Source organism: Galleria mellonella, unplaced genomic scaffold, assembly GCF_026898425.1.
Source record: "Galleria mellonella isolate WM207_F2 unplaced genomic scaffold, CSIRO_AGI_GalMel_v1 utg643, whole genome shotgun sequence".
In the NCBI taxonomy this organism is placed as follows: Eukaryota; Metazoa; Arthropoda; class Insecta; order Lepidoptera; family Pyralidae; genus Galleria; species Galleria mellonella.
Window position 1 is genome coordinate 1451600 of NW_026442135.1, and position 27491 is coordinate 1479090.

The 27491-nt window shown below is 33.4% G+C and overlaps 2 protein-coding genes across 3 annotated transcripts in view; one reads left to right on the plus strand and one right to left on the minus strand.

Annotated features, from left to right (window-relative positions):
• Positions 1-24043, minus strand: part of LOC113511141 (transmembrane protein 68) — a 44641-nt gene extending 20598 nt beyond the window's left edge. Inside the window, exon 1 of one of the 2 annotated variants that reach the window (XM_026894743.3) lies at positions 23772-24043. In XM_026894743.3, coding sequence (XP_026750544.2) covers positions 23772-23829 — 58 coding nt within the window. In that variant the 5' untranslated portion in view covers positions 23830-24043. Of the gene's footprint in view, positions 1-11306; positions 11641-23771 lie in introns of those variants that run through there. The other variant, XM_026894742.3, reaches the window with a different exon arrangement.
• Positions 24044-24569: 526 nt separating this feature from the next.
• Positions 24570-27075, plus strand: LOC113511099 (divergent protein kinase domain 2A). The gene is made up of 3 exons (XM_026894688.3): positions 24570-25329; positions 25632-25813; positions 26350-27075. The coding sequence occupies exons 1-3, from the start codon at positions 24697-24699 to the stop codon at positions 26783-26785; spliced, it is 1251 nt and encodes a 416-aa protein (XP_026750489.1). The 5' UTR covers positions 24570-24696; the 3' UTR covers positions 26786-27075.
• Positions 27076-27491: the final 416 nt, after the last annotated feature.

The following is a 27491-nucleotide window of genomic DNA, read 5'->3' on the forward strand; positions in this document are numbered from 1 at the left end:
ACTACTTGCCAACCCCCCCAAGGGGGAGGCTTATGTTCAGCAGTGGACAGTTAAAAGCTGATATGATGATGATGATGTATTGAAATATTTTTCGTATCTATCACACTCTATGTTGTATTTAGTCAGCTAAGTGCATGGCATACAGCTTGTATACACGGATTAGATAGATAATATAGTAGTGTGTTATATCTCTTAATATAACGACATTTCTGGCACAGCGGTAAGCATATTGCTTTGTGTATTGGGATCCCGGGATCGATTCTCAGTCGGGAAAATTTAGGAATGGAATTTATCTAAACTGGCTCCGCATGACAGAGTATCCTAACTTGAGGAATAGTTTAATAATGTAACACTTGTATGCAGTTTTATTATACAGGGACTGAATTTAAAACATTAGTTTGCATCCCTTGAAAAGTGTGTTCTAAAAACAAAAATGAACATTTCACCAAAGAAACATGGGTCGAAAAACTACAAACAAAATTTGAACTTCCCATACTAAAAACCGCATTCAGCTCTTGACTTAATATGGGAGATCCAATTTTTTTTTTTCATTTTTAATATTCGATTGTTTAAATTTAACACAGGAGTAAACTCTATTAATTGCAAAAAGAATTAACAATATTGACTCAAAAAAAAAAAAATTAAAGTTAAAATTCATCACGGTTATAATGCCCGATGTAGTTACGAAGCATACTTATACAAACAGACAAAATACAAACAGCCATTCGTTAAATACATTGCAAAATTACCAGAGGGAGACTGTACAAAAGTCGTTTGCTTCCTCTGTCCCATTCGTGTTTGAACCGTAAAGCAGTTGTGTTTGCATGGCTGTGTTTCAGTTTGAAGGGTGGTATATGGCGTGAATTTACGTGAATTTACAGAGGAATAACACCTGAGTCCTCAGGAATGGCAACACATGGGGGGTATCATGAGCGAAACAGTATACTCTGTTATGTCCATGGTACTGCTTTTGTTTATATATATAATATATATATATATATATATATATATATATATATATATATATATATATATATATATATATATATATAGTTTTATTTTCCTTCAAGGCTAATATTATATAATAAATGGATAGGTAATGCAACCAGTAGTAATTACTACTTTTTTATTTTATTTATTCGTTCCATTGTCAATGTACATGGTGCACAATAGAAATAAATTAAAAATAAATACCTAGTAATAATAATATAAGGTTGTCTGTAAAAGATTACCGTAGCGATAAGACCGCCTTTTGTACCTTTATGTATATACTATATTTTAATCTGTACTTTATGCTACTGTATTTCACTTGAATTTTCTAATTATATTTGTACATTTTTATATTTTTGATGCAATAAAAAGTTAAATAAATAAATAATACCTTAAAATATTACAATTTTTAAATTATTTTATACTAGCTACCCACTGCTGCTTCGCATCGGGAGGAAAGTGGAAGATCTGTAGCTTTCTGAAGATGAAATACAGCTCATGTTAATCTCTGATAATGTAGCTTTCAATGAGTGAAAGAATTTTCAAAATAACTGTAACTTTTGATTTTATCCATATAACTTCAGAACTATAAACTAATTTTTTTTTACCTGTATACAAACAACAAACCGGGGTAAATATTTAACCCTACAAGTTTCTTGTTCATAAAATCACTTTAAAAGCAGTAATCTGAATAATAAGTATATGAATTTTATTGTTTTTTCATTAAAAAAGAAATAGGAAGAAAGAATTTGCTCTTTACTAAGGGTTTAGTTGATGAAAAATCGATTTATATAACAATGCTGAAAACGGTGAAACTATCATTTAACAAACAAGTATTTATAATTTTTAAAAAAATTAAATGATTTTCAAATTTCACACGGAATTTCAAAGAGGACACATACAGCTCTGAGAAAATTAAAAACCATCATGATATTTTGCTAAAAAAATCCATTTATTTGGAACTCTGAAAACTGAAACTGACTAACTTAAAAACGTAGTTCAAATTTTGCCTATAGTAGATAGTCTACCTACTCTACTCTACTCTACCTCGGTTAGTAGTTCTAGGCTTAACGTTTCCCCAACTTCCGACAGTACGGAACCCTCGGAAGGTACGAACATTCGCACTTGACCCGATTTCACAGAAGAGGTGAAGGGTTTTTTCCAAGTACAACCTAATCAGTCGGTCGAAGCTCCGCGACATTATCATATCGGCCATATTATCGTTGGTTATAGAATTGTTTAAATTATTTTTCTGCCCCCACTATCGCAGGTCGGCTATCACGACACGAGAGATACACACAGAGGATGCTGCACGGATGTTGATATACTTTTACCCGATATAAGTATACTGTAATATTTATAGATGATATCGATTTTTCTCCCGCTCCATGTGGGCGGTGTTAGTTACAATACTGATTTAAATCCCTATGTTGTATGTTGCAAAAGGCAATCAAGAGATCAAGTACAATACACCAGCCTGGGACGAAAGGGATTGTTAGTAATGGAAACTGAGAATCCCATTGCTAGCAATATACCCAACCAAGTCGACCTCCTTGTGGTTCCCCCTGGAAACTATCATGTTAATTCCTGATGAATTCATCATGATGGGCTAACTGGCCTGTTTTCATTCTCATCTATCACCCTTCATTGGTGCTCCGCCAGCGTATCCCGTTAGCGCAGGCGGGGTAACCATACCATTTTTACCCATCAAAAAAAAAATACACCAGCATTATACTCGAAAAAAACTCAAGAGAAAATCCTCTATAGTTAAATAGTTTCGCAATACTCTTTATTCTTCGTTTTTATGTTTAAACAAAATAATTGGGAGATTTTCACCATCATCATATCTTGGGTTTTTTTTAAGGGTAAAATGGAATGTTTACTCATTCTGCGTTATCGGTATACGCTGGCGGGGCACCAATGATAGATGATAGGTGAAGATGAAGGCAGGTCAGTTGGCCCATAGTGAAGAATGCGACAAGAATTAACCACGATGGTTTCCGGGAGAAACCGCGACGAGGTTGACCTGATAGGGTATTGCTAGCAATAGGGCTGTGAGAACCCATTACTAAAAATCCCTTTCCCTCCACATATCAGGCGTTAACTGGCCACTGTTGAACATTGACCTTTCCGATTGGAGGATTTTACCAATAGTTATCACGTTTGGCGGGCAAATTTCTATAGAACCAATTCGTAAGTATATGCTTTCAGAAAAAAAAATCAAGGTAAAACATAAAAAATATAACCATATTGAGAACTTCCTTCTTTTTTAAAGTTGGTTCAAAATAGCAAATTGCAGTTGTACCATGCTAAAACTCCGTAGTCAGCGCGTATGCATCACAAGACTAAAATGTATAATTAAATTTTCAAGGTGCATACTTAAATTCTTTCAATAATTAATTTATCATGAAAACATATTAGGCAAGAGAGGTATGTAAGAATAAAAAGACTTCGTCGTTTGGTTTTGACTACCCCCCCTCCCCTACTTGACAATCGAAAAATTTAAAATTTAGTTTATATATACAGTAAATAGAGAAAATAACATAAACAATCTACGTTGAGTAATGTAATTACCTAAATTATTAGTTTTATAAATCATATTTTTTTTATTAAATGATTAAACGAAATAATATATAGATACACATTTATTTATTTTTTAATTGGCAACATTACGTCTTTAGCAACATCTAATTTATTTTTAACTGGCAAGAAGGCGTGTTTCTTTATTAACTCTTGGATGGAGGATGATTAACACCGGTGCTGTTTAAAGAACACCTGGGTTTTAATGAAAAACGCTTCATAAACAAGATTTACTATGCATTTTACAACATTGTAACGAGTATGTACTCGCGAGATATGTTACATTACACGTAAACATGGCAGACCGAACTTTGCTTTGGAGATAATAAATTAAACATTGTTTTGCAAAAAAGCGACTAGAATCTTGAATGGAAATCATGCTTTGATAAACGACAGGATATTTTATATTTGTTGTAGAAAAGTTGTATTAAAACTATATTAGTATTATAAATGTAAAGTCGTCTCACAAGGACTCACCAGAAGGGAAAGGGATCGTTAGTAATGGGCAGGCTAGTCCTTGTTACTATCAATACACCCTATCAGGTCGATCTCCACGCGGTTCCCTCTAGAAACTATCGTGATTAATTTATCGTTGAATTCGTCATGATGGGCTAACTGATCTGGCCCTCTAGACAAGTGACAAGCAAATTCGACAATGGAATCGACATCGCCAGCGAGTCCGTAAGTTGGAATAAGTCATCTAGCGTTGCTTTTTCATTCTAATTTACGGAAGCGATGTCGATTCCATCGACGAATTCGTTTGCTATTTATCTACAGGCCCTCCTTTTCGTCGTCACTGGTGCATCGCCAGCGTTTACCGACAGCGCAGGCGGGGTTAGAACGTGAAATAGCGTGTCTAGTCGTACAAATGGTTTTCGTTCGTAACAAGCAATTATTTACTCACATACAGAAATATCATCTTTTGAATTAAGAATCGATTGAGAATTGGCAATGTAATCGTGTAATAAAAATTCGGAAAAAAAAAATATAGAAGAATCTAGAACCGTCTTTTTAAAATAAGCAAACCTTATTAAATGCATATAAAGTCATGTGTCATCCAGTAACCCTGCATTGTTATAAATAAATGCAACGATACTACATTTTGTCTCCATATTTATTCACGGAATGCTATTCGATAACAGCTGATGAATGCGTGCGCATATGGTTATGCTTTTTTTTTTATCAATGACAAGTCTGGGAACGTTACCTATAAGTCTACATCACCTTGTTCTAGAGTAAAAGTATTATTTAAATAATCCTTGGTAAATTCAAATTCAAATTCAAATTCAAAAATCATTTATTCATGTAGGACATTTTAGCCGCTTATGAACGTCAAATTTTTACATTATAATTTTATTTTTTTCCCTACCGTCCAGTTCGGTATATAGATCCAATTGAGAAGAATTGGCAAGAAACTCAATTAAAAGGTAAAAAATTACCTAGTCACTAAAAAATTACACTAATAAGTGTATTGTGCCTTAAAGTAAATTATTGTATAGTGCTTTTATTTAATAATAATAAAATAGATAAATTATCTTTATTGTTTCCTCTTCACTTCACTTGTCATTTTGGGGGGAAGAGATTGTTAATGAATAATTGATAATGCGGAATACCAGACCCATTGCTAGTAATATATCCTATCAAGTCGACCTCCACGCGGGGTCCCCCCTGGAAACCATCGTGCTGAATTCTAGGTGTATTCATCACGATGGACTAACTGACCTGCCTTTTCATCCTCATCTATCACCCTTCACTGGTGCCCCACTGGCGTATACCGTTAACGTGGGCGGGGTTACTTTTGCTACAATTCATGTCAGTTTTTTTTGTGAAACACAATTTTTTTATACATCATTAATTTTTATATATCTATATATAGAACCGAATATAATGGTTATTTTATTTATAATAAAATATATAAATCAAAATTTATTTTGTTGATAGCTTTAAAAAAAATAGAATTCAGACCAAATTATATTATGACTAGGGATTTGGTCCGGCGTCGCACGGGTAGATAGAATTTTAATAATAATATATAGCACTCGCTGGTAATGTAAGTAAAAGAATTTTTAAAATCAGTTGGCTAGTTTTTGAGTTTATCCATTACAAACAGACTATCAAATCTTTACTCTTTATAATATTAGTATAGAGTGCAGATAAGGAAAGGCCCATCAAAATAACATGTATGTTAGAAAAGGCTTCGTAAATAAAACAGAATACCCAGTATGTAGACATCCTTTCATTTAGAAAATATTATAAGCGCTAGTGAAGCCTTGAATAAACTAGTTAATTTTAAAATTAACGTCATGCAAGCATACATTTATCGGTCGTTACATCGGGCAGATGGAATAACGTATAAACCGCTCTAATTACACGGCCATCCTGGAATAGCATGTGACTTTACCGCATAGTTAATGATAAAAAGAAAAAATATATATAGAAATGGCCACATCGATTATAAACCAGTCATATGAAGACGCATCTCGAACAAAACTGGCCAGTTGCGAGAAACAATAAAAACCAATTATTAATCAACCTTTTTTTAAAGCAACTTCCAAAAGGAACCTCCTTGTCGATTCGTCTTTATTTTTTTTTTTTTTGTGACCAGTCTTTATACTATACTTTATCTATGTCTTTTTGCAATTGATAGGGTTTATATTAATGTTAGACTTCTAGATAGGTATAAGATTTTTGAAAATTGGATTAAATAAAAGATGAGCTAAACGTTATAATCAATGGGTTGCCTTCTCTCAATTTGCCAGAAAGAAAGGAAGAAAAAATGCTGGCTACAAAAATTATAATACATAAGTTTTGCATTCTAAATTTAAATATTTTCATTGTAATATGTTTACGAAATATTTTGTTACTTCTCAGTGGCTGTAGCTGTTTTTTGTAAAGTAAAATGTATATGTTGCTAATTATAATATTTACCGGTAAATAATGGTAAAGATGAGACAGTTGGTATGCCATTTTCGTATGATAAGGATTTTGTTTACACACACGCGTTTCATGACATTGAAAATGACCAGAACGTTTTCTGGAACTTGGTTCAAGAACAAATTTATTTAGTGAAAGAGATAAATAAAAGTGATTATATTTTTTTTTACTTGTACTTATTTTTATCTGGCCATGCCTACTCTGTTATCGGTCAGCGAGCACAGAAGATTCTGTATCGGTCATATTGTATACATTATAAATCATTTACATACACTGATAAGTCGATCGTGCGTGATTAGAACGCAATAATATGAGAAAACAATTCAAAACTATGGGGATCTAGAATCTTCGTTTAGTTTCGCTTATTTAACTTTGTTTTGAACTCCGTTATTTAAATAACTTTTACTTGCGACCGCGTGACTGATATCAACAAACCGCGATACATAAATAGCTTATATCCTTCTTCTTCATATATGTATAATACTAAATCTTATAGGAATTGGTTAAGTCGTTAAGGCGCAACCGAATAAACCCACTTTCACATTTATGTATAATTAGAAAGAATGACTCCTGAGGGTACTTTAGGAAATTATTTCTTGATGTATGCCACAGATATTGATTTAAATTGATGCAACTGCATGTTTTGTGACAATTTGAGTCTTAATTTGAGAAAAAAAGGGAAAGAGAATATTGTTTATGTAAAAAGTATGGTCTGGATAAAAACAAGTATATTTTGCTCAACAAAATAAAAAAAAAACTGCCAATAACGAACGAAGTATTTTAAAAAATATAGCCAGTGTTATACCAGTGTGAATGATGTAAGGTTTCTGACGATACCCCATATATATAAATCTGCTTAGGTATTTAGAAGTAATGATGAAACAAAGAGACTCACATACATGAACTCTAAAAACACAGTAGTTGCGTAAATCGCATACTTCTCACATCTTCTGTTTAATTTTCTGTGTGCATTTATTAATCGGTTGCTTCACGTTTTTGGGTTTCACGTAAAAATGGCTGAAGAGATTGTGATGAAAATTTAACAGTACATTGAGCTAAATATGGGTCAACATTAAAGCTATAGAAATAGAAAGTTTAAGAATTACCTCCCAAAGGGGATTAATTTGAAATCAAAGTGTGTAATAATTTTGAGAGAACAAATTAGATTAAATTGCAAGCATTTAAAATAAGAATACTAGTTAATTTTAAGAGCATTTAAGAGCTTACCAAAGTGCGACTATATCACAATTATCTGTCAATATTAAAAAACGAGTCAACACTTTCACTATTATTGATTAAATATTTAAAAAGAATTGTGCTACCGAACTAAAACATTAGTCATGGAATAATATTCTTACCAAGCTGCCACTTGTTGGAAAATTTCCATTTTGATGACAAAAAAATTATTTGAAAAATTCCAAAGCAAAATATAAAGCACGTGTGAAGTTTGTAGTGAAAGAATTACGTATATATATGGAACGTATTAAATGATCAATTGTTTTCTTTTATTTAAGGGCTTTTACCTTTTTCAAATATATTCGCTAGTAGAGTATTTTTAAAATAAATTATTTGAAAATATTGAAAATTGTTTAAAAACAACATGAAAACTGTTTTTGAAAATTGACGGATAGTTCGGTAAAGTATTACCATATCAGCCATTGACTGCCCACTGCCGAACATGGGTCACCCCCATAAGAAGGGTTCTGGTAGTAGTTGTCACGCTTGGCAGGCGAACTGGCCACCGTAGTTAGGTTTTAGTGATGTTTTAGGAAAAACACTGCTTCCCATCACTCGACTATTAAACTCCCTTAGTAGCCTCTTACGACACCCCCGGGAAAGGAAAGGGTGGTCCATTCTACGCCGGCACCATACGACACTAAAGTATGAACACTCTTAAATTCAATAAAGGTCGCTGACTTTTTTATAAGATCACTATTTTTTACAAAATTTATGTGTCATGTGTGATGACGCGTGTAAATTCACATCATTCAACTTGCACACGCAGAATGTCGTCCCACTGACATAATTAATAAAATTCGTGTTTACATAATCGTAAATCCGTAATTAACATGTCTTTGATTTTATACAAGTAGTAGTTGCATACAACTATTTTATTATATATATTTTGTTATATAGTCATAGGTGGTCAACGTCGTTGGTAGCACAAAAATTATATATATATATATATATATATATATATATATATATATATATATATATATTGTTATAGTGTCCACTATTTGTTGACCTAAATAAAGAGAAAAAATAAATGTTGATAAATTGGAAAAGATATTAAATATTGAGTGTAATGGAGTGGTATTCATAACGTGATTGGTGTCACATAGTCACTATTAAGTGTATAAAGTGACCGAAGACTAAAAGTCCATTAGTGTTTATGATTATAATGGTATTATAATAGATTTTCATATATCACAATAGTGGGCATTTCCCAATTGATTCTTTTATAAAAACGTCTGTGTTACCATTTCAAGATGCATAAAATTACATATTCTTATATTCACATAGAGGGCACTCGACTATACATATAATATCTGATTAATGTAATATTAATTTGATCCCAATTCCATTGCGTCATTAGTCAGCATGCCAATTTAATAGTTCATAATTATAACAATAATTTAACGACTAATAAAAATATTATAATAATGAAGATATGATTATTTTCATGTATTGATAACAATTTCAGTAGCTAGATTAAAAAGACCGTTTCGGATCGCTTGTCGGTTAACCGAATGTATGTCAAAAATATTGATTTTATTATCCATGATAATGTATGTGTTTGATAGTTATCATAGCATTTAATATATTTATATTTAGAACAAATTTAAGCATAAAATGTAATGGTCAGATTATAACTAGCCAGTCCAATAATTATGTACATGAAAACTTAAAAAAAATCATTTAGGAATAAATTACAAAAATAAAATGTTTCAATAATTATTGTAAGGTGTAATTTTTATGAATGATTCCAATTTTTTTTTTCATATTTATTTTGTTTTCCTTCGAAAACTTGTTCAGTTTTGTGAAATTAATCAGTTTTCGGAAAACTGAACAACTTTTTGTAATTAATAATAATAATAGTGTATAGGTTGGATTTAGGCTTATTACACTTACTTCAAGAATCTACGTTAGATACAAGTATATAGATAATTGTACCTAAATATTTTTTTTTTCTCACCAGATACAGAGTTTGGGCAACTACCCAACATTTTTATATCCGACTGGGCATAAGCATTGTAAATATTCCTTTTTCTGTTTTTTTTTTCTATAGCTTGGAATCACATTAAGTATTAATTAAACCTAAAGACAATCCTCGGCGTTTTATTATACGTCCATCATAAATCATATAGAGAACAATTTGAATTACAATGCTACAAAACATTTATTTTCTGCTCAGAATACAAGCCTCCCTAGATATTTTTCGTTAAAAAATTCCATATCCAAATTTATAAGACTTTTCTATCGGCCTCTTTAAAGTATGATTCTATAATAACATATAATTTGTTATATAATAAACAATAGGAATGTTTCCAGTCAATTGTGGTCATATTATATTCTGTATGTTTCCCTCGACCACATTTGGTTAAGCGGTTTCGTAAGCCAGTGGTGTCGGTTGGCTATTTCATGAAAATGAAAGTATTTATTTGTATGTACTATATATAAAATACATACAGGCTTTGTTAGTGGATATTATTGTCTATGGTTAGTCGTAAAATACGACACCATTAAAAAAAATATAACATTTTAAATGTCTACTTCTGTTTCTATGCAGACGCGTAGGTTAACTAAAGTTCTCCAAGGGATATAAATGAAATATGAAAAAAGTTTTTGAAACAGCGCATGGTTTGTATTTTCCAAATGATAATTTGGGAAAGTTGTTCAGTTTCGTAAACTCATTGGGTTTCGGATCGGGTTACTGCATCTTAGTAATATAATAAAATTAGACTATGTCTGTACATAGAATATATTTAAGAAAAATAGATATGATGGGTCTAATAAGAACAATAAGAAGCCAAAATGATATATTTTAAATTTCTGTCTATTTCAAGTTTGTTTCGCTATCAAGCAAAAACCATTTGACCAAATTAAATGTAATTTTCACAGTTATCAGTTATATTACTGACGATTTAAAATCTGTTACAATTTTATGTTTTCTCTTATTGTACCATTTAGAAGTGATACCTACTTCAAAAAACTATACGTATAAAGTTGTAGGTAAAAGCCAGTTTTGTATAAAAGAAGTTGAGAGCTCATTAAATTAATGAAGTGAATACAATGCCAAACTTTTTCTAAGATTTTTTCCTCACTTTCGTAGTAACGGTTCGGGCTGAAATAGGGCTTAATCATAAGAGTAGACAGATAGATACTCTTGTAAGTATTTGTAAGTTGTATTATTCTTATGGCTGGATACTATTAATAAGTACTAGGTGTTTTTAGGATATCACAGCGGATTTTCTAACTCCTTATACAGAACTACGTTTCTCTTTTTTAATATTTCGCGGTCATTATTTCAATTTTAGTACAGTTCATTTTTCTTTTTTTCTGTACACGAAATTATTGGCTTAAATATATATTTATGAGCTTCGGAATACTATAAAAAAAAGACTCCTGTTTCAACAACTTTATAATAGCGACGATATTTTATAAAATTATAGAGTACAAAATTATACAAAATATTATTTATACTCGCTTATTGCAATTTCATAAAAAAATATAAAGCTATTAAAATAAGTAAAAACAAAAATTCAACAAAAAGAAAACCAAAAAAAAAAATTACGTACAATAGAAAATTCCCATATAAAAGCCGGCGATGGCGATTGCTACTTTCACGAAATCGTTCGTTGCATCTAAATCAAACTTCTTCAGCGAGTCACTCATGATGAAGGCTTTCACAGTCCTGTACACGCACAGAGTCTTCACCATTGCTCACGAAAATAAAATTTTATTTCTTAAATAAAAAAAAATATATTAAATACAGAATGCACTGTTAACACCGCGACCGCTACTGTACTAAATTTTCATTCGACGAATGCATTTATATTCGAAAAAATAAAAAAACAATTATCTATAGCCGTATGACAAGCGCGACGTCCAAGCCATGAATGTCCACGGTAGCACAAACCAAGCGACAAGATGCTAACCGAAGCTATTTAATAATTTGTTATCATTAAAACATGTTATGATAGGCAAACGGATTTGAAATAATAGTTAATAATATTGTCTGCCATTTAAGAGGCAGTTAGTTAGTTATTTCAAATATTTAAATGTATATGTACAATTTCCTCTTCTAATATTTATTTAATTTTATAATTATTCATTAGACTTAATTACATATTAACAAATGCATAATTTATATTATATATTTTATAAAAACACATTTACTAATATATTTGAACTACTTACTAATATTACTTGAAACCAAGTATTATATTATCTGTGCTTAAAACGCAAAAGGTAATTAATATTGTCTGCTTTTTATAAGGCTTGAAGCTGAGGCTTGCCTTAATAAATTTTATTACTTTTAATTATAAATTATAATAAAATTTACTTTTATATCTTTATTATTTAACTATATTTATAGCTTTCTTATCTAAGTATTTTGTATCAATTGAAATAGGATCCAAATCTCTAGAATTATAGAGTTACAAAAGATTTGTATACCTAAATTATTTTTATACAAACGTACGTTATACGTTCAGAAAATTCATTCAGTCAACAAATAAAAAAGAATATTAATTGAATAAATAAAGGTCTATATGCGCTGTATAGCTTAAGACGTTTATTTAATTAATTTACACTTTTTACAAGGTCGTAAATTTAATAGGAATGGAAGTGATCAAAACAATAAGAGCAAATAAGCTGGCTAGTGTTATTGGCGTACGTGGCATTTTTTTATTTCTTCCAATAGGTATACATAGAATAGAGCATTTAGCACTGTTCTCTCTGACTACCCCGGCCAACCTACCGGTACTAAATGAAAATTTAAAATTAAACACACTTACCTGCTTTTCTTCTAAATTTAAAAAGCAATTAAGTCAATTAAACGTTTCTATTCTATTCCAAATACGAAATTTAAAATTAAGTTATTGTTCTGCAAAAAAAAAAAAAAAAAAAAAAGTAGATCAAGAGCTTCCTCTTAAGAGGCATCATTTCATCAGTTCAACTTTCGATCCTGAGTTTTATCGTTTGCATAATATTTATGTAAAAGACTTTTCCAGATAAATGTTGTTATGTTTAAAGTAAATTTCATTGAGAAAACTAATATTCACTTTGAATTTCAATAATTGATTATTTAACGTTTTGTTCTACAAAGAAAGATCGACATAAAGAGACGGCTGTTTAAACGATGCATTTTTTGTGCATTACAATACAATGTTAACCCAGCCTGCGTTATCTGTATACACTGGACGAGGCACCGGTGAGGGATGATAAGTGAAGATGAAGCAGGTCAGTTAACCTATTGTGACGAATCCAACAATACTTTATTATAATAATTTAATATTTTCGTGGAGATGGACTTTATTCTAATATATTGCTAACAATAGGGGCTATTAGATTCTCATTACTAACAATCCCTTTCTCTCATAATGATGCATTTTTTTTAAAAGGTGATGATGGAATGGTAACCCCTCCTGCGCTATATACTGGCGGGGCACCAGGTGACGATGAAAACAGGTCAGTTAGCCCATTGTGACGAATTCCATTAGTGTTAACCACGATGGTCTCCAGGGGAAAACGCGTGGAGGTCGACCTGATAGGGTGTATTGCTGGCAATGGGTCAGTTAGACCTCATTACTAACAATCCCTTTCCCTCCTTGACGATGCATAGAGAATAGAATTACATGAGAGCCAGAAATAAACTTAATCAATTATTTTATTTACACCCGATGCAAAGTGGTAATCACGGTAGGGAATCGATGAAATACACAAGTATTGAATTACTGTAGAAACCGCTTAACACATACGAGTAATCACTCATAATCGTGTTTCAACCGTGAAGTAGTTGTGTTTGCATGACTGTGTTTCGGTTTGAAGGGTGGGATATGGCGTGAATTTACTGGGTACAGATGAATAACACCTGAGTCCTCAGAAATGGCAACTCATGGGGAGTATCATGGGCGAAACTGGTACTGCTCATGTCTATAGGCGACGGTTACCACTTTCCATCAGGTGGGCCGTCAGCTTGTTTGCCATTCTAAGTTGTATAAAAAAAAATTCGTTTCTTCCATTTTGAAGTCGAATGAATATTTCAATTATTAACGGTGATTAAATTGCTGGAAAATTTACTACCAGTTTAATAGATCCGAGATCTATTAAGTTTTACCAATAAACAATAGGTAACACGTCAGTTACTTCTAGAATTGATGTCTGTGTTTTTCAACCGATTTAAAAGAAGGAGGTTCTTAATTAGATTGTATTTGTTACGTTTGTTACCTTAAAACACCGTCAGTTATAGACCAATTTGAAAAGACAAATTATTTTTTTATCTGAGATTATATTATTACAGATTGGGTCCATAGAATTTTTATCAAAATTGGTTTATTAGTTTTCTATCTACTATTACTAAATGAAAATAACTGGCTTTGCCACAATTGAAATCATTTTTTTATTGTGGAACACGATCTTAAATAAAACATCATTAGAAAGTCACTATATATTTATTGATTTCAATTAATTTAAAATCAAATAGAACTACTGTGTATGCACGTAGGGATAGGTATTATACAGCAAAAGCTATGTATTGTATTTACAATATCTATGTATTGGATCAACAAAAGATATGTTATATATCAGTTGTCCAATATATAACATTGAAATGAAGCACCCGATTGAAACGAATGGAGATATTCGACTGGTATTGGCGATATCGAAATGGGCAATGACCTTTTTTTCGTCTTCAATGTCCAGAGGAACCCAATATATAGATATCGGAGCAATACTAATATTACACGTGCCGAAATGCACGTATATTTCATTAGAATGGATCAAGTGAATATAGCAAAGGAAGTATGTATAAGTATATAGTATAAACATGAAACTATTCGCCGTGTGGTCCCGGCATAGAATAGGCCACCACTTCCATTCGTATGAGTGTCGAAAGAGTGGACTGAGGAACTTAAGAGAGTGAAGGGCGGGCAGCAGCGTTCCTCTTAAAACATCTCCAAAGCCTTACTGTAGTTGCTAATCCGCCTACCAAGCATGGTAACTACTGGCAACCCCCCCCCCCCCCATGGGGGAGGTTTATGTTCAGCAGTGGATGGTTAAAAATTGATATGAAATAATAGACATAAAAGGTAGAGGCGTTTGCAGTATTTGTTTACGACAAAATTCGCTAGATGGTGTTTATCAAATAATCACATTACGTTTTTATGAATTAAGTTAATTTCCACTAACAAACGGACAAAGTTGCAAGAACACCCGGTGTTAGATGACATGGTGTTTACCTGAACTATAATTATTTTTGACAATAATTGAAATGTTGGTAAAACGATAGAAAAATACATACATATTGAAATTACTAGTTGGATAATAACTAGTCGTGGATTGTAGGAAATTTGGATTGTAGGTACTTAGGTTGATACCTTCAATTTATGAACTGTGCGGGCGAGGAATACTTTGTCTGCTGACATACTTTTCCTTTATGCCATACCTGTCTTAAGTTTAGGTGGGTTGCGGTCAAGTTACGCCCTAAGGTGCTACGGTTGAAGAGAGGCGCCATAGAATCTGATCTGATCATAGAATAAAGAATCGCATTAAATTTTACATTGTTTTTTTATAATGGATGACAATGGTTACTCCGCCTGCACTAACGGTATACGCTGGCAGGGCACTAGTGAGGGATGATAGGTGAGAATGAAAAGGCAGGTTAATTAGCCCATAGTGATTAATACATCTGGAATTTAACACGATGGTTTCCAGGGGGGCCACGTGCAGGTCGACTTGATAAGGTATATTGTTAGCAAAGCGTAACTTCGCCTAGGCGAGTCAGTAAATGTTTTTTTGGCGTCTGCTAATGTAAGCGACTTACTACATATAAGCATTTTATAATTAAGTATTTAGCGTAAAATGTGTTGTTTATTTAATATTACGTATAGATATGCGGATGTCAATTTCAACTACCTACTGTATCTACCTGTCCTTTTTTAATAAAAACGTGGATTGCGGGGCATCGCAATCCACGTTCATCCAGCAGCACTGCTGTTTAGTTAACTTCCAACCGTACCTACGTCGTGAACGTGATTTGTCGCACGTCCCCTATTTTGTATTGCAAAAGTATTTAATTTATATCCCTTATAACTAAGCCAATACTACAAGCGCATTTAGAAGGGGGAACGGGTGGACTAAGTCCAAGTAAATAAATTCAAGTTAATATTAAGAGCCTGCCTTTATGATTGTCTTGTCCGTCAAGGTTTTCAAGTTTGAGATGTGATCTTCGGTATATATTTTAGTCCGTCATAATAAAATAGCCATATATAATTGGATTCTATAACACGCACGTGTTGTGCCAGTACACGACTTACACAAAGGAAAATTTTGTTCACTGTCTTATACCCTATTTTTTTTTAACAGTCAGTACACGACCGTAGCTAGACTCAGAACTTTTTGGTAGGGCAGAAGTCCTAATTAAGTAACTTCGAAAAAGTGAATCTGTCTAAATTTCTTGGGGCTTTTCATTTTAAGATAGGGCATTGGACCTTTTAAAATAGGGTATTGCCACTCAATGATCCCCGTCCCCGTTCCTAGATACGCCCATGAGTCAGTAGTAACCAAAAAATAAATTAGATATAAAAAGAATTTAGTTTAATTGCTCATTCATTTAGAAGACGCGTTTTAAAAATAGTTTAAAGATAATAAAATTGTATTAATCTTGTAATTATAGACTTGTATCACACAAACCTTCCTCTTATTTGTATTTATTACAAATATCAATACTATACTTCCGGTTGACTGTTATCGATGGACATGACCAATTGGCTGTAAACGGCTTTATCGATAAACGAGACCGATGTTGGCTTTCGGCATGAATAAATAAAACCTATCAAAAATTAATTTTTGTTTCTTTTGTACGTGTTTTGTGTGCTACTGTGTAAGTCGCATGCTTCTTTCATGAAATTACATATTTCTTTCTTTCTTTCTAAAACCATAAAATGTAAAAATATGCCAAACCTCGCTACGCACTAAAAAAGTTGTGAGATCTTATGTAAAACTAAGTTATTATTTTAGTTAATGTCTAATGAAGACCGTATCAATATTAGACATCGTTATTTCTGTAATGATTACGTATTATTATTAGTATAACTTGGCAACTTACATGACAACTTACATGACAACATATTCTACTAATAAAATATTTTATACTTGAGTATACTGTTTAGATTTACTCAGTAATCAAAATAGTAGATTTTGTATTAGATTATTCTTTAATAATTATGGTGCAATCATTAAATTTGATTATTTTTTATAATTTTTTAAGACGGCGACTAAGGAAACTTAATGGTCGAGGGATAAGCAGCAGCATCTTTCCTATAACATTGCCAAAACCTACTTGCAATTGTCAATCCGCTTGCCGAACGTGGCACCTACTGGCAATCCTCACAATAAAGGGCGACCTATATACAGCAGTGAACAGTTAACGGCTGACAAAATGATTATGATGATCCTTTTTATATTATGGGGTTCTGAAGGGAGTGAACTGGAGAAACTGCCAAACTTCCTTAGTTGGTAACAAATAAATAATGTATATTAAACATTTTGTTCCTAGGCTAGTGATCTTGTCGATTGAATGACGTATTTCGTACGCTCAATAAATACATTATCATGCTTTGCCCAATTAACTATATTACGTAATATCATTCAACTATAATTTTCCATGAAGATAAACAAACCTACTTAGTATTGCCTATTTCTCAGTATTTCTTATTATTGCCAACTTAAATAGATCTAATTGCTTCTATACATCCTTACACCAGAGGGAGACTTTGTATAAAAGTCGATTGCTTGGGTATCTCTGTTCCATTCGTGTTTCAACCGTAAAGCAGTTGTGTTTGCATGGCTGTGTTTCGGTTGGAAGGGTGGAATATGGCGTGAATTTACAGGGTACAGAGGAATAACACCTGAGTCCTTAGGAATGGCAACGCATGGGGGGTATCATGGGTGAAATAGTATACTCTATTATGTCCATGGTACTGCTCATGTCTATAGGCAACGGTTACCACTTTCCATAAGGTGGGCCGTCAATTTGTTTGCCATTTTAAGTTGTATATAAAAAAAAATCCTTAGCAATATTAATGATGTAAAAGTAAGTTTGTATTGCCTTACAGTGCCTTATCAGCTGGAAGGAAAGGATTGTCCGTAATGCGGACTACCAGTCCCATAGCTAGCAATATACCCTGTCAGGTCGACCTCCACGTGGTTCCCCTTGGATCGTGCTATATTCCATTGTATTCACGATGGGTTCACCGTTAGCGCAGACGGGGTTACCACTCCAATATCATCCATAAAAAAAGTGCGTCATCAGCTTAACCAATTACTATGAATTATTTAAGTATGTAATAATAACTTTAAATGTACATTTATATATTTACATTATCATACATATTATATCTTTATATTCATAGTATTTAAAATAATGAACAGAGTTTCGTGCCTCCAGTCACGCTGTTTATAATTACCCTCTCCATTCAAAGGTTGTCTGGAAGGGATCGCTTTTAGTGATAAGGCTGTCCATTGTTTTTTTTTTTTTTTTTTTTTTTTACAACACAGGGGGCAAACGAGCATGCGGCTCACCTGATGGTAAGTGACTACCGCCGCCCATGATCACCCACAACACCAGCGGCATTGCAGGTGTGCTGCCGGCCTTTTAAAAAGGAATATACTCTTTTCTTGAAGGTTATGTTGTCGTATCGGTTCGGAAATACTGCTGCTGGAAGTTGATTCCAAAGAATGGTTGTGCGTGGAAGAAAGTGCCTTGAAAAACGCACGGTGGAAGACCGCCACTCGTCCAGATGATTGGGATGAAACTTTAGTTTGTGGCGGGTTGTACGGTGGTGAAAATCAGCAGCAGGTATCAATCCGAACAATTCCTCAGAACACTCCCCATGATAAATTCGGTAGAAGATGCACAGAGATGCAACATCTCTGCGCAGTTTCAATGGGTCAAGTCGGACAGTAAGGCGTTGACTATCGATAATTCGAGCCGCCCGACTTTGAATGCGGTCTAACGGAAGGAGTTGGTACTGTGGCGCTCCTGCCCACAGGTGAGAACAGTATTCCATATGCGGCCTGACTTGGGCTTTATATAATTTCAGGCGGTGTTCTGGCATGAAATATCGTCTCACCCTATTGAGCACTCCTAACTTTTTGGAAGCTATCTTAGCCTTCTCCTCCAGATGACCGCAAAACTGGACGTCGCAAGATATATCAACGCCCAGAATTCCTAGACTTGACTTTTTATCGAGGGAAGTGCCCTGAAAGTGAGGAGATACGACAAACGGCGTCTTTTTTGCGGTAAACGCGCAGACTTGTGTCTTTTTGGGGTTAAATTGGACAAGATTTTGTTCACCCCAGATCGAAACTTGATGGAGTGAAGTTTCGATTTCAGACACAAGTCTATTCCGGCACTCATCGGTATGTGCCCGCGAGATCTTTGCATGACCGGTATATAATGTATCTCCTGTACTGTCGTCCGCATAGCAATGAATATTACTTATCTGTAACATATCATTGATATGCAGAAGAAACAGAGTCGGAGATAGTACACAGCCTTGCGGGACACCAGCATTCAAAGGTTTTAAATCAGAGCATGCACCGTCGACTACGACCTTAATGCTACGTTCCTTGAGAAAACTGGCGACCCAAATGCACAGTCTCGCAGGCAACCCAAATGAAGGTAGCTTTGAAAGCAGCGCTCTATGCCACATCCGATCAAAGGCCTTCGCAATATCCAGACTAACTGCTAAGGCCTCTCCCTTACTCTCAATTGCCACTGCCCATCGGTGTGTTAAGTAAGCTAAAAGATCACCGGCCGAACGTCCCTGTCGAAAGCCGTACTGGCGATCACAGATCAGCCGGTGCTCTTCTTACCGGAGCAGTTGACGGTTAATGATGGATTCCATAACCTTCGAGAATAAGGAAGTGATAGCTATGGGCCTATAGTTAGCTGGATCTGAGCGATCTCCCTTTTTAGGGATCGGATGCACCAGAGCAGTCTTCCAAAACTTTGGGACTATGCCCGACGAGTAGCTAAGCCGAAAAAGACGCGTAAGAACCGGAGCCAACTCTGGTGCGCACGTCCTAAGCACAATTGGAGGAATACCATCAGGCCCACTCGACTTATGGATTTCGAGGGAGAAAAGTGCTCTACGCACTGAGCTATGCGTGAATTTAATGTCAGGCATGCTCCTACAACACGTGATGGTCGGTGGTGGTTTCTCCCCGTCATCCAATGTCGAGTTTGACGCAAAGATGGATCCAAGAAGATCGGCCTTTTCTTTAGCGTTCTGGGCCAACGAGTCATCCTCCCTGCGCAAAGGTGGAAAAGATGACTTACAGAAATTCCCTTGTGCAGCTTTGGCAAGAGACCAGAAAGCTCGAGTCCCAGAGGGCAAACTAGCCAATCTCTTGCCAATTCTACTAATATGCTCTGACTTCGCTGTGGCTATAACTCTTTTGAAGGACCTAGAGGCAGAGTTATACTTCTTTTAAGAGCACTGGTGTTAGGATCTCGCGACGCCACACCTTTAGCCCAGGTTAGGAAGCACTCCTGTTTCAGACGAGATGCTGTTCTACAGGAGGCTCCATACCAGGGCTGGGATTTCCCGCCGACGGGCACCACAGAGTTAGGAATAAATAATTCCATTCCCTGAAGCACCACATCAGCAATGGAATCGGCAATGGCGTCGGGATCATCCAGTGTGAAGCAAACCTGCCTCCATGGGTAAGATGCGAAAAAAATCCGCATCTCATCCCAATCTGCCGACCTGTAATGCCAAATGCGACGTCTACCCGTAGAACGAGGTGGAGTCGGACTCGTAAGAGGCACTTCGCTCCGCACCAAACAGTGATCCGACGATCCAAGCGGGGCTTCGACGGAGATCACATAGTTGTCTGGGTGGGTGGTCAGCAGAAGGTCCAGCAGTGAAGGTGAATGGTCCAACACATCAGGGATTCGCGTAGGCGAGGAAACAAGCTGTGTCAGACCATAAGCCAAAGCAAAGTCATGAACAGATCTTCCCGCATAGTCGGTTGTACGCGAACCAAGCCATTCGGCATGGTGGGCATTAAAGTCGCCAACAATCACGACTTCAGCGGAAGGAATCTGCTCAAGCAGGGAATCTGTAGCCATTTGGACGTGCTCAATAAGTTGGTCGGTTTCAGTGTTACCGCTGTGGGACCTGTATAGGCACGCATAGATGCGGGGATGGTCATTGCAATCTACGCGCAGCCATAGAATGGACAGGTCCGTACCTTCAAGAGTCCCAAGGCGTCGACAGCAGTATCCTCTCTGACATACGCACATACACCGGCACGCGAAACAAAACAATGTTCAAGCTTATACCCCGGGTAGGTCAGGTATGATGTTTCGTTAGGAGGGGATATCTGTGTCTCCGTGAGGAAGAGCAATGCCGGCCGCGCCGTTTCTAGGTGGTGGTGGACAGCGTTCAGGTTTGAATGAATTCCCCTAATATTACAGAGGCTCACATTGAGCAAAGGGGATGCCGCAGAAGTCTTGCTCTGTTTGCCCTTGGTCCCATAGAGCGGAATTTTGCCCCCCCCAGAATACGCAGGGCAGCCCGAGCGTGGTTGCTCGAGGGAGGATTCTCCAGCAACATGGCTGCTGGTACCTCCCTGGGGTACGTTATTTTTTTTTTAAATTCCACTGCCATGGTATTGAAAGATGGGGGGACGGAGTTGGGGGAGGATTTTAGGATAAGGAAGGGGATGGGTATAGGATGGGCCTCCGGACTCCCTCACTCACCATACGGAATGTGGTCGCACTAAAAGTGCGGCCACTTAGCGTCGGTATTCTGCGTGTGTATTGTTTTCTCACTGTAATATTTTCTGTGTAATTGTTTGTATTTATGATAAGTTTACTATTGTAATCTTATGGAGGAAACAATAAAGAGTAAGTACTCTTTATTGTTTCCTCCATAAGATTACAATAGTAAACTTATACGTAGTAGATAAGTATCTATCTATGGAATTTGGTATAAACATACTATCTTTATGGGATGGAGAAGTATGTAGCTTACTTTTTATCCCAGTCAGTGAATATATCCAGGGCACGCGGACGAAGTAGCGGGAAAAAACATAACTAATAAATAATAAAATTCTAACATGACGATATTTGTTGTTTATATAAAGATATGGGATATTTAAGAAAGACTGATATATGAGATATTAATACGAGCATTAGAAACTCAAAACATTATTTTTTTGAATTTTTGTTTATCTGTATACATAAAATATATTCTTATTAGTTAATCTATTATTATTAGTTCCCGCATCTTGCAAATACTACTTCCTAAGCGTTGAACATAAAATTTTTAGTATGTTTTATTATTGCATTCCATAATATATGCTTATGATATTGCAGTCAAAAGATTGTAGAAAATAAAATAATAAAATGTTTTAATAATTGTAAAAAAATTAAATAAAATTTAATTCTTGATTTTGCCCTCAGAAGGAAAAATCAAAAGGAACAATATTTAAAAAAAATAAAACTTTGTCATTATAGAGAATGGTAACACTGTTACTTGAAATTATTTCAAATAGTATATTACCCTTAAACTATTTTCATCTAATTATTTATTTATTTATATAAGTTTTATTATACATTTATATTTGAAACAAATGTCATGTAAAAAAAGAATATGAATATATGAGACAGTCTGCATAAAGTACTAAACAAAAAAAAATAGATAGTTATTACAATAGCATGATACAAATACAAAAGACTCTTTAAATGCCAAATTTTCACTTTAGAAAAAAAGAAAGAAAGAAAGAAATAATTTAATCAAAGAAGCATGTGGCCCTTTAAGTTAAAATAACTTTAATAATATTTTTATAATAAAGTTTAAATATTTTTATAATAAATTTAAAGCTTTTACAGATTAAACTTTTTAATGGTTCACAAATAACACCATTCTGAAAGCAGCAGTGAAGTTCAAAATTGAAAAAAATTACCCTTTAAAAATATTCACAAATATGTTTGTTTATATAAATATTTTTTTTAAAAGTCAAAATGCCAATGTCAATATAAATAATCGAAGCAGTTAGAAGAAGAAACTGCTGGTTAAAAAGAAGTAGGTGGATAATGACTTTGTATTATACTATTTAGAGGTATGGATGTACTGACAAAGTAAAAAAAAAAAACAGAGTAAAGTAACAAATAAGTATGACTATTACAATTCTTACTATGGGAATTAAGTTACACATATTCTGACTACCTAGCTTTATAATATGATTAGATATTTTTGTAATAAACTTTTGATAAGGATAATCTTTTTGTTATCTACTTGTAGTATTAAATTATTGATTCGATTTTATAAATAACTCCTTGTCAAAAAATTAAAGACAATATTTTATATAGGGATCTTTGAAACTATACAAAATATGTCTCTTTCCTTTTCTCCCCTAACCAAAGGTTGTCTGGAAAAGATTGCTTTAGCGATAAGACCAGCTTTTGTACTTCATATGTGTAATATATTGTTTTATATTACACTTTAAGAAATGCAATAGAGTAAATAAATAAATAAAATATTTACTGATAACTAGCCGTTTCTCACTGCTTTCCTTACATGATAGTAATATAAAAAGATAAATGTATTAATGCAATATATGGTCCAACTTTTTACTGAATTTCTTTCATATCCTGTTAAAGCATGATTAAAATCTAAGTATAAAAACATTCAAATATCTTTATGAACTTTCACTTTCATAATATTAATAAAACATAAACTTTAGTTTTAGTTATGTATAATATAGTGTTACAGATAAACTTATAAAAAGGAATGAAAATTATTAATTTTGAAAAATCATACTGAGAGATGAGGAAGTTTTTATTACACCATAAAATAATAGAATTGTGCAACCAGAATGTACATAAGTAGAATATATATTATTAATATTTATACAAAATAAATAATAGGTATTTATTTTAAATCTAAGGACAATAGTTTTCTAGGTCTGAGAAGTGACTAGGTTAGAAGATACAATAAATTCAAATTATCAACAAATGTACTTACCTATTATATCGTATATACTTGCAGTGTAGTTATCAACAAAATATGAAATAAAACTCATTGTGGCAAACAGGTAGACTGGATATCACATTTATAAAATTACACTATCCTTTCACGTTTGTATACTTTTGGAATTAAGGTTTATTAAAATTAATTCATCACTTATTAATGTGCTAATTATTTATTATATTATGTAGAAATTATTATAGAATTACATTAGAAACCAATTAGAATATTTAACTATTTATCCAGCTGATTATATATGTATTTTGAATGAGCATTGATTAAAATAACTCACACAAACAAAAGGAAACTGCATGGACTAGTAGGGATGCCAAGTACAATAATGTTTAACAACATATAACGATATGTCACTACCCTCGATTTTAAGACAAAACGAATCATATTAAAATTGTTTATTTTCATCGTTTTGGCATTTTATTTGTTTATTATTTAATATTTTAAATATTATTAATATTGTTTGTCACATAATTATACTTTTTAAACGCGAAAGTTTAATAGTAATATTAAAACCAAGACGGATAGATTTAGTTCTTTTATATTACATAGTTTTTGGGGAATGTCATAATCACATTAAACGAAATATGTCTATAATATTATAATATAATGGAAATATATTGTTATATCGATATTCAATTATTTCTGTGTGCATCTCTAGACTGCCTGAATAGCACAGATTACAGATAATCCCTTATCAGCTGTCATTCACGGCCGTCAGTCAAGTGTCTGTTCGCATAGAGATTGAGATTTGAACTGACAGAACTGACACAATTCTATAATTTCTTTAAATTCACAATCACACTGCTTTAATCTGTGATTCATACTAAATAGTGTATTTTTTTTTTCTAGATCTTTAAATGTTATTAAATTCAAATCTTTAGACTGAAAACATGAATTGATACTTCATATGTGTTTTTCTAAAATGAATGATAAAATATACGAAAACATGTTACTTAGACGTAGATTTTGTAAACGCGTTATTTTTATGGTTGCGGCGTTTGGATTGTCTTTTTATGCTTCTATTCTATTGTTTGGCGATCTTAAAACCCCGAGAGTGATGCATTTAACCGATTTGAATAGATGTCCAGCTTGCTACGGCATATCTGTGTGTCCTGAATTATACTCGAATCAAATTATTCTAGAATCTAGTTCTAATTGGATGGGAATTTTTAATGCGAAGAATATTTATTATGGTTATACAAAATCCAATCGGCGGGTTGTTTTAAAGAAATTGGCACACGACTGGGAACTTAAAGAGTTTGATTCGAAGATTTGCAAGACATGGCGTTTGAAACGCAACTGTAAACCGATTAATTTACTCAATGTTTCTAACATGGATGACAAGATTATAGATATTGTTAAGTACAATCTCAGTTTCCCGGATACAGAGCCGCGGAAGGGTCTGGTTTTATGTCCGTATGCCTACAGTATTTATGATCTGGCACAACCTGTCTTGAATAGTAAAAGGTCTAATTATAAATCTGATGTGATAAATCTTTGGACTATGTTGAGTATTAATCCAGAGCCGATTATTTTGCAAGTATGTTATATCATTACATTAATATTAACTAATGATTGTGTTTTAGTTCTAAAAACATGAGGTACTTAATACTTTATTATTAAAAAAATTGGAAATTTGTTTAATAAGAATTTCATTCCACTCACCATTCCCAAGGAGAAAATCCTATTGATTGTAAAAATAATTATAAAAATGATTTTAAATATTATTTTGGTACTGTAAATCTTATTTTTATATGTGCCTACAAAAGAGTGTAGGGAAGTAAGTAAACCTTATTTTTTTTTAAATAAAACTTAATATAAAATATTGTTATAATATTTCAGGTAATACCAAAATCTCATGGTTGGCCTGTACCAGCATATGGTGGTGTATGCGGACGGATCGAAGTGGTGGCATTTGAAGGAGAATCCCTCTCATCATTACTGCATGTGGCTTGGTATCGCAAATTAAAATATGCCAAGAAAATACTAGATGCTGCTATGGATTTTACTTTTAAACATGATAGGTAAGTTTCTTCAACTGTGACAACCCTATTCACTTAAACAAAACACCATGTTTTGATGGGAAAAATCTTATTTACATCATCATCTTCATAATTTTTATATGATTTCCTTTTCCATTCTTATCTATTCCTAGTCATTTTTGTATCCACTTCTATACTGACCATATCATCATTCTTACAGTTCAATATATCTATGTGACTTTAGGTCTTCCTCTGCCCTTATAGCCATCTACATTCATAGTTAATAGCTTTTTTAAAATATGCTTCTTATCTCAGCACAGAACATGTACATCTCAATCAGAATTAATAAATTTCTGTAGCTTTTTATTTAGCTGTTTATTTTTATAATTCAAACTCTACCAAGCAGTCTGTTTATTATAGTAATAATGGGCTAAGAGATCCCTGCTCAATAGTAATACTGTTGCATTCACTTGCTAGATCATGAACATGTAACTTGTAGAAATTTTTGTTACTTCATATAAATATTAATATGAATATAATAATGAATAAAATTAATTTCGTCTCTATCTTCATTGCAGATTCCGGTTCTACTTCATGGACTGGTCACTAGACAATATAGTGGCCAATGAAAGAGATGAAATCACTTTTATTGATTTGGAAGATGTCATTGTCCTTGACAAGCATATTTCACCACGTAACGATCTCCCAGACTGGTACCGTCGTTACTCGCGAGAGAATATTGGGTCTGGCTTCACATTTTCAATAGAAAACATGTGCAAACACCATCTGAGTGATCATAATCTATGGGCGGCATGTTATTTACTGGTAGGCGATGAGAGCCCATTGCTATACCCTATACCCAAAGAAGTTAATTCATCCAGACCACATTTTTATCGCTTGCTCACTGAGTGTTTGAATGGGGATGATAGATTTCGAACAGTTACAAGACTCCAGCATGTCATTTCAGATATGCTAATGGATGAGAAAATTGTAGGGTTTGGTGTTATTAGATGATAGTTTTTTTTACTATGGTAAGTACATGCTTACCTGTAATTTTGTGTTCCATTTAAAAATAAGTTTCTATATTGTGATATTTTATAGTAGGTATTGTTAAACTTTATAAGTTTTTCTTCATCTGGAATAATAATGAGCAATGAGCATATTTTTACTTTGTTCAAAACAATCTTAAATATCTGGCTGGAGAAAATTATCGTATGGAATTGTCATGTTTGTATAATTATTTTATCAAACATATTTTAATTTGTTGCTTAGGGCACCACAATAAAAAAATATCTTTTTTAAAATGTGTTACTTATTCATCGTGTTATAAATCCTATTTACGGTCCAAACATATTTAATTCAAATTTTTTTTGCCTTAGAAAAGTAATTTATTTTCAAATTGACCGAGTGATCTGATTTCCATTTGCATTCTGGGGTGAGCACAGCCTATCCGATCTCGCCTTAAATATACTTATTCTCATCAAGTCAACTTTTACATAGTTCCCTCTGGAAACTATCATGATTATTGTTAGTGAAGAAGTATGATACAAAGTTTGTAGAGAAATTGAAAACTGATTATTATTCTCTGTCTAAAATGATGATTGTACATAGATTAAAAATAGTAGATATCTACGTACATAAATTTGACATTTGAATGTTGACAAATTATCTTTTTTAGCAGCTGTTCCAAACGGAACAAATGTCATTGACAATTTGATAG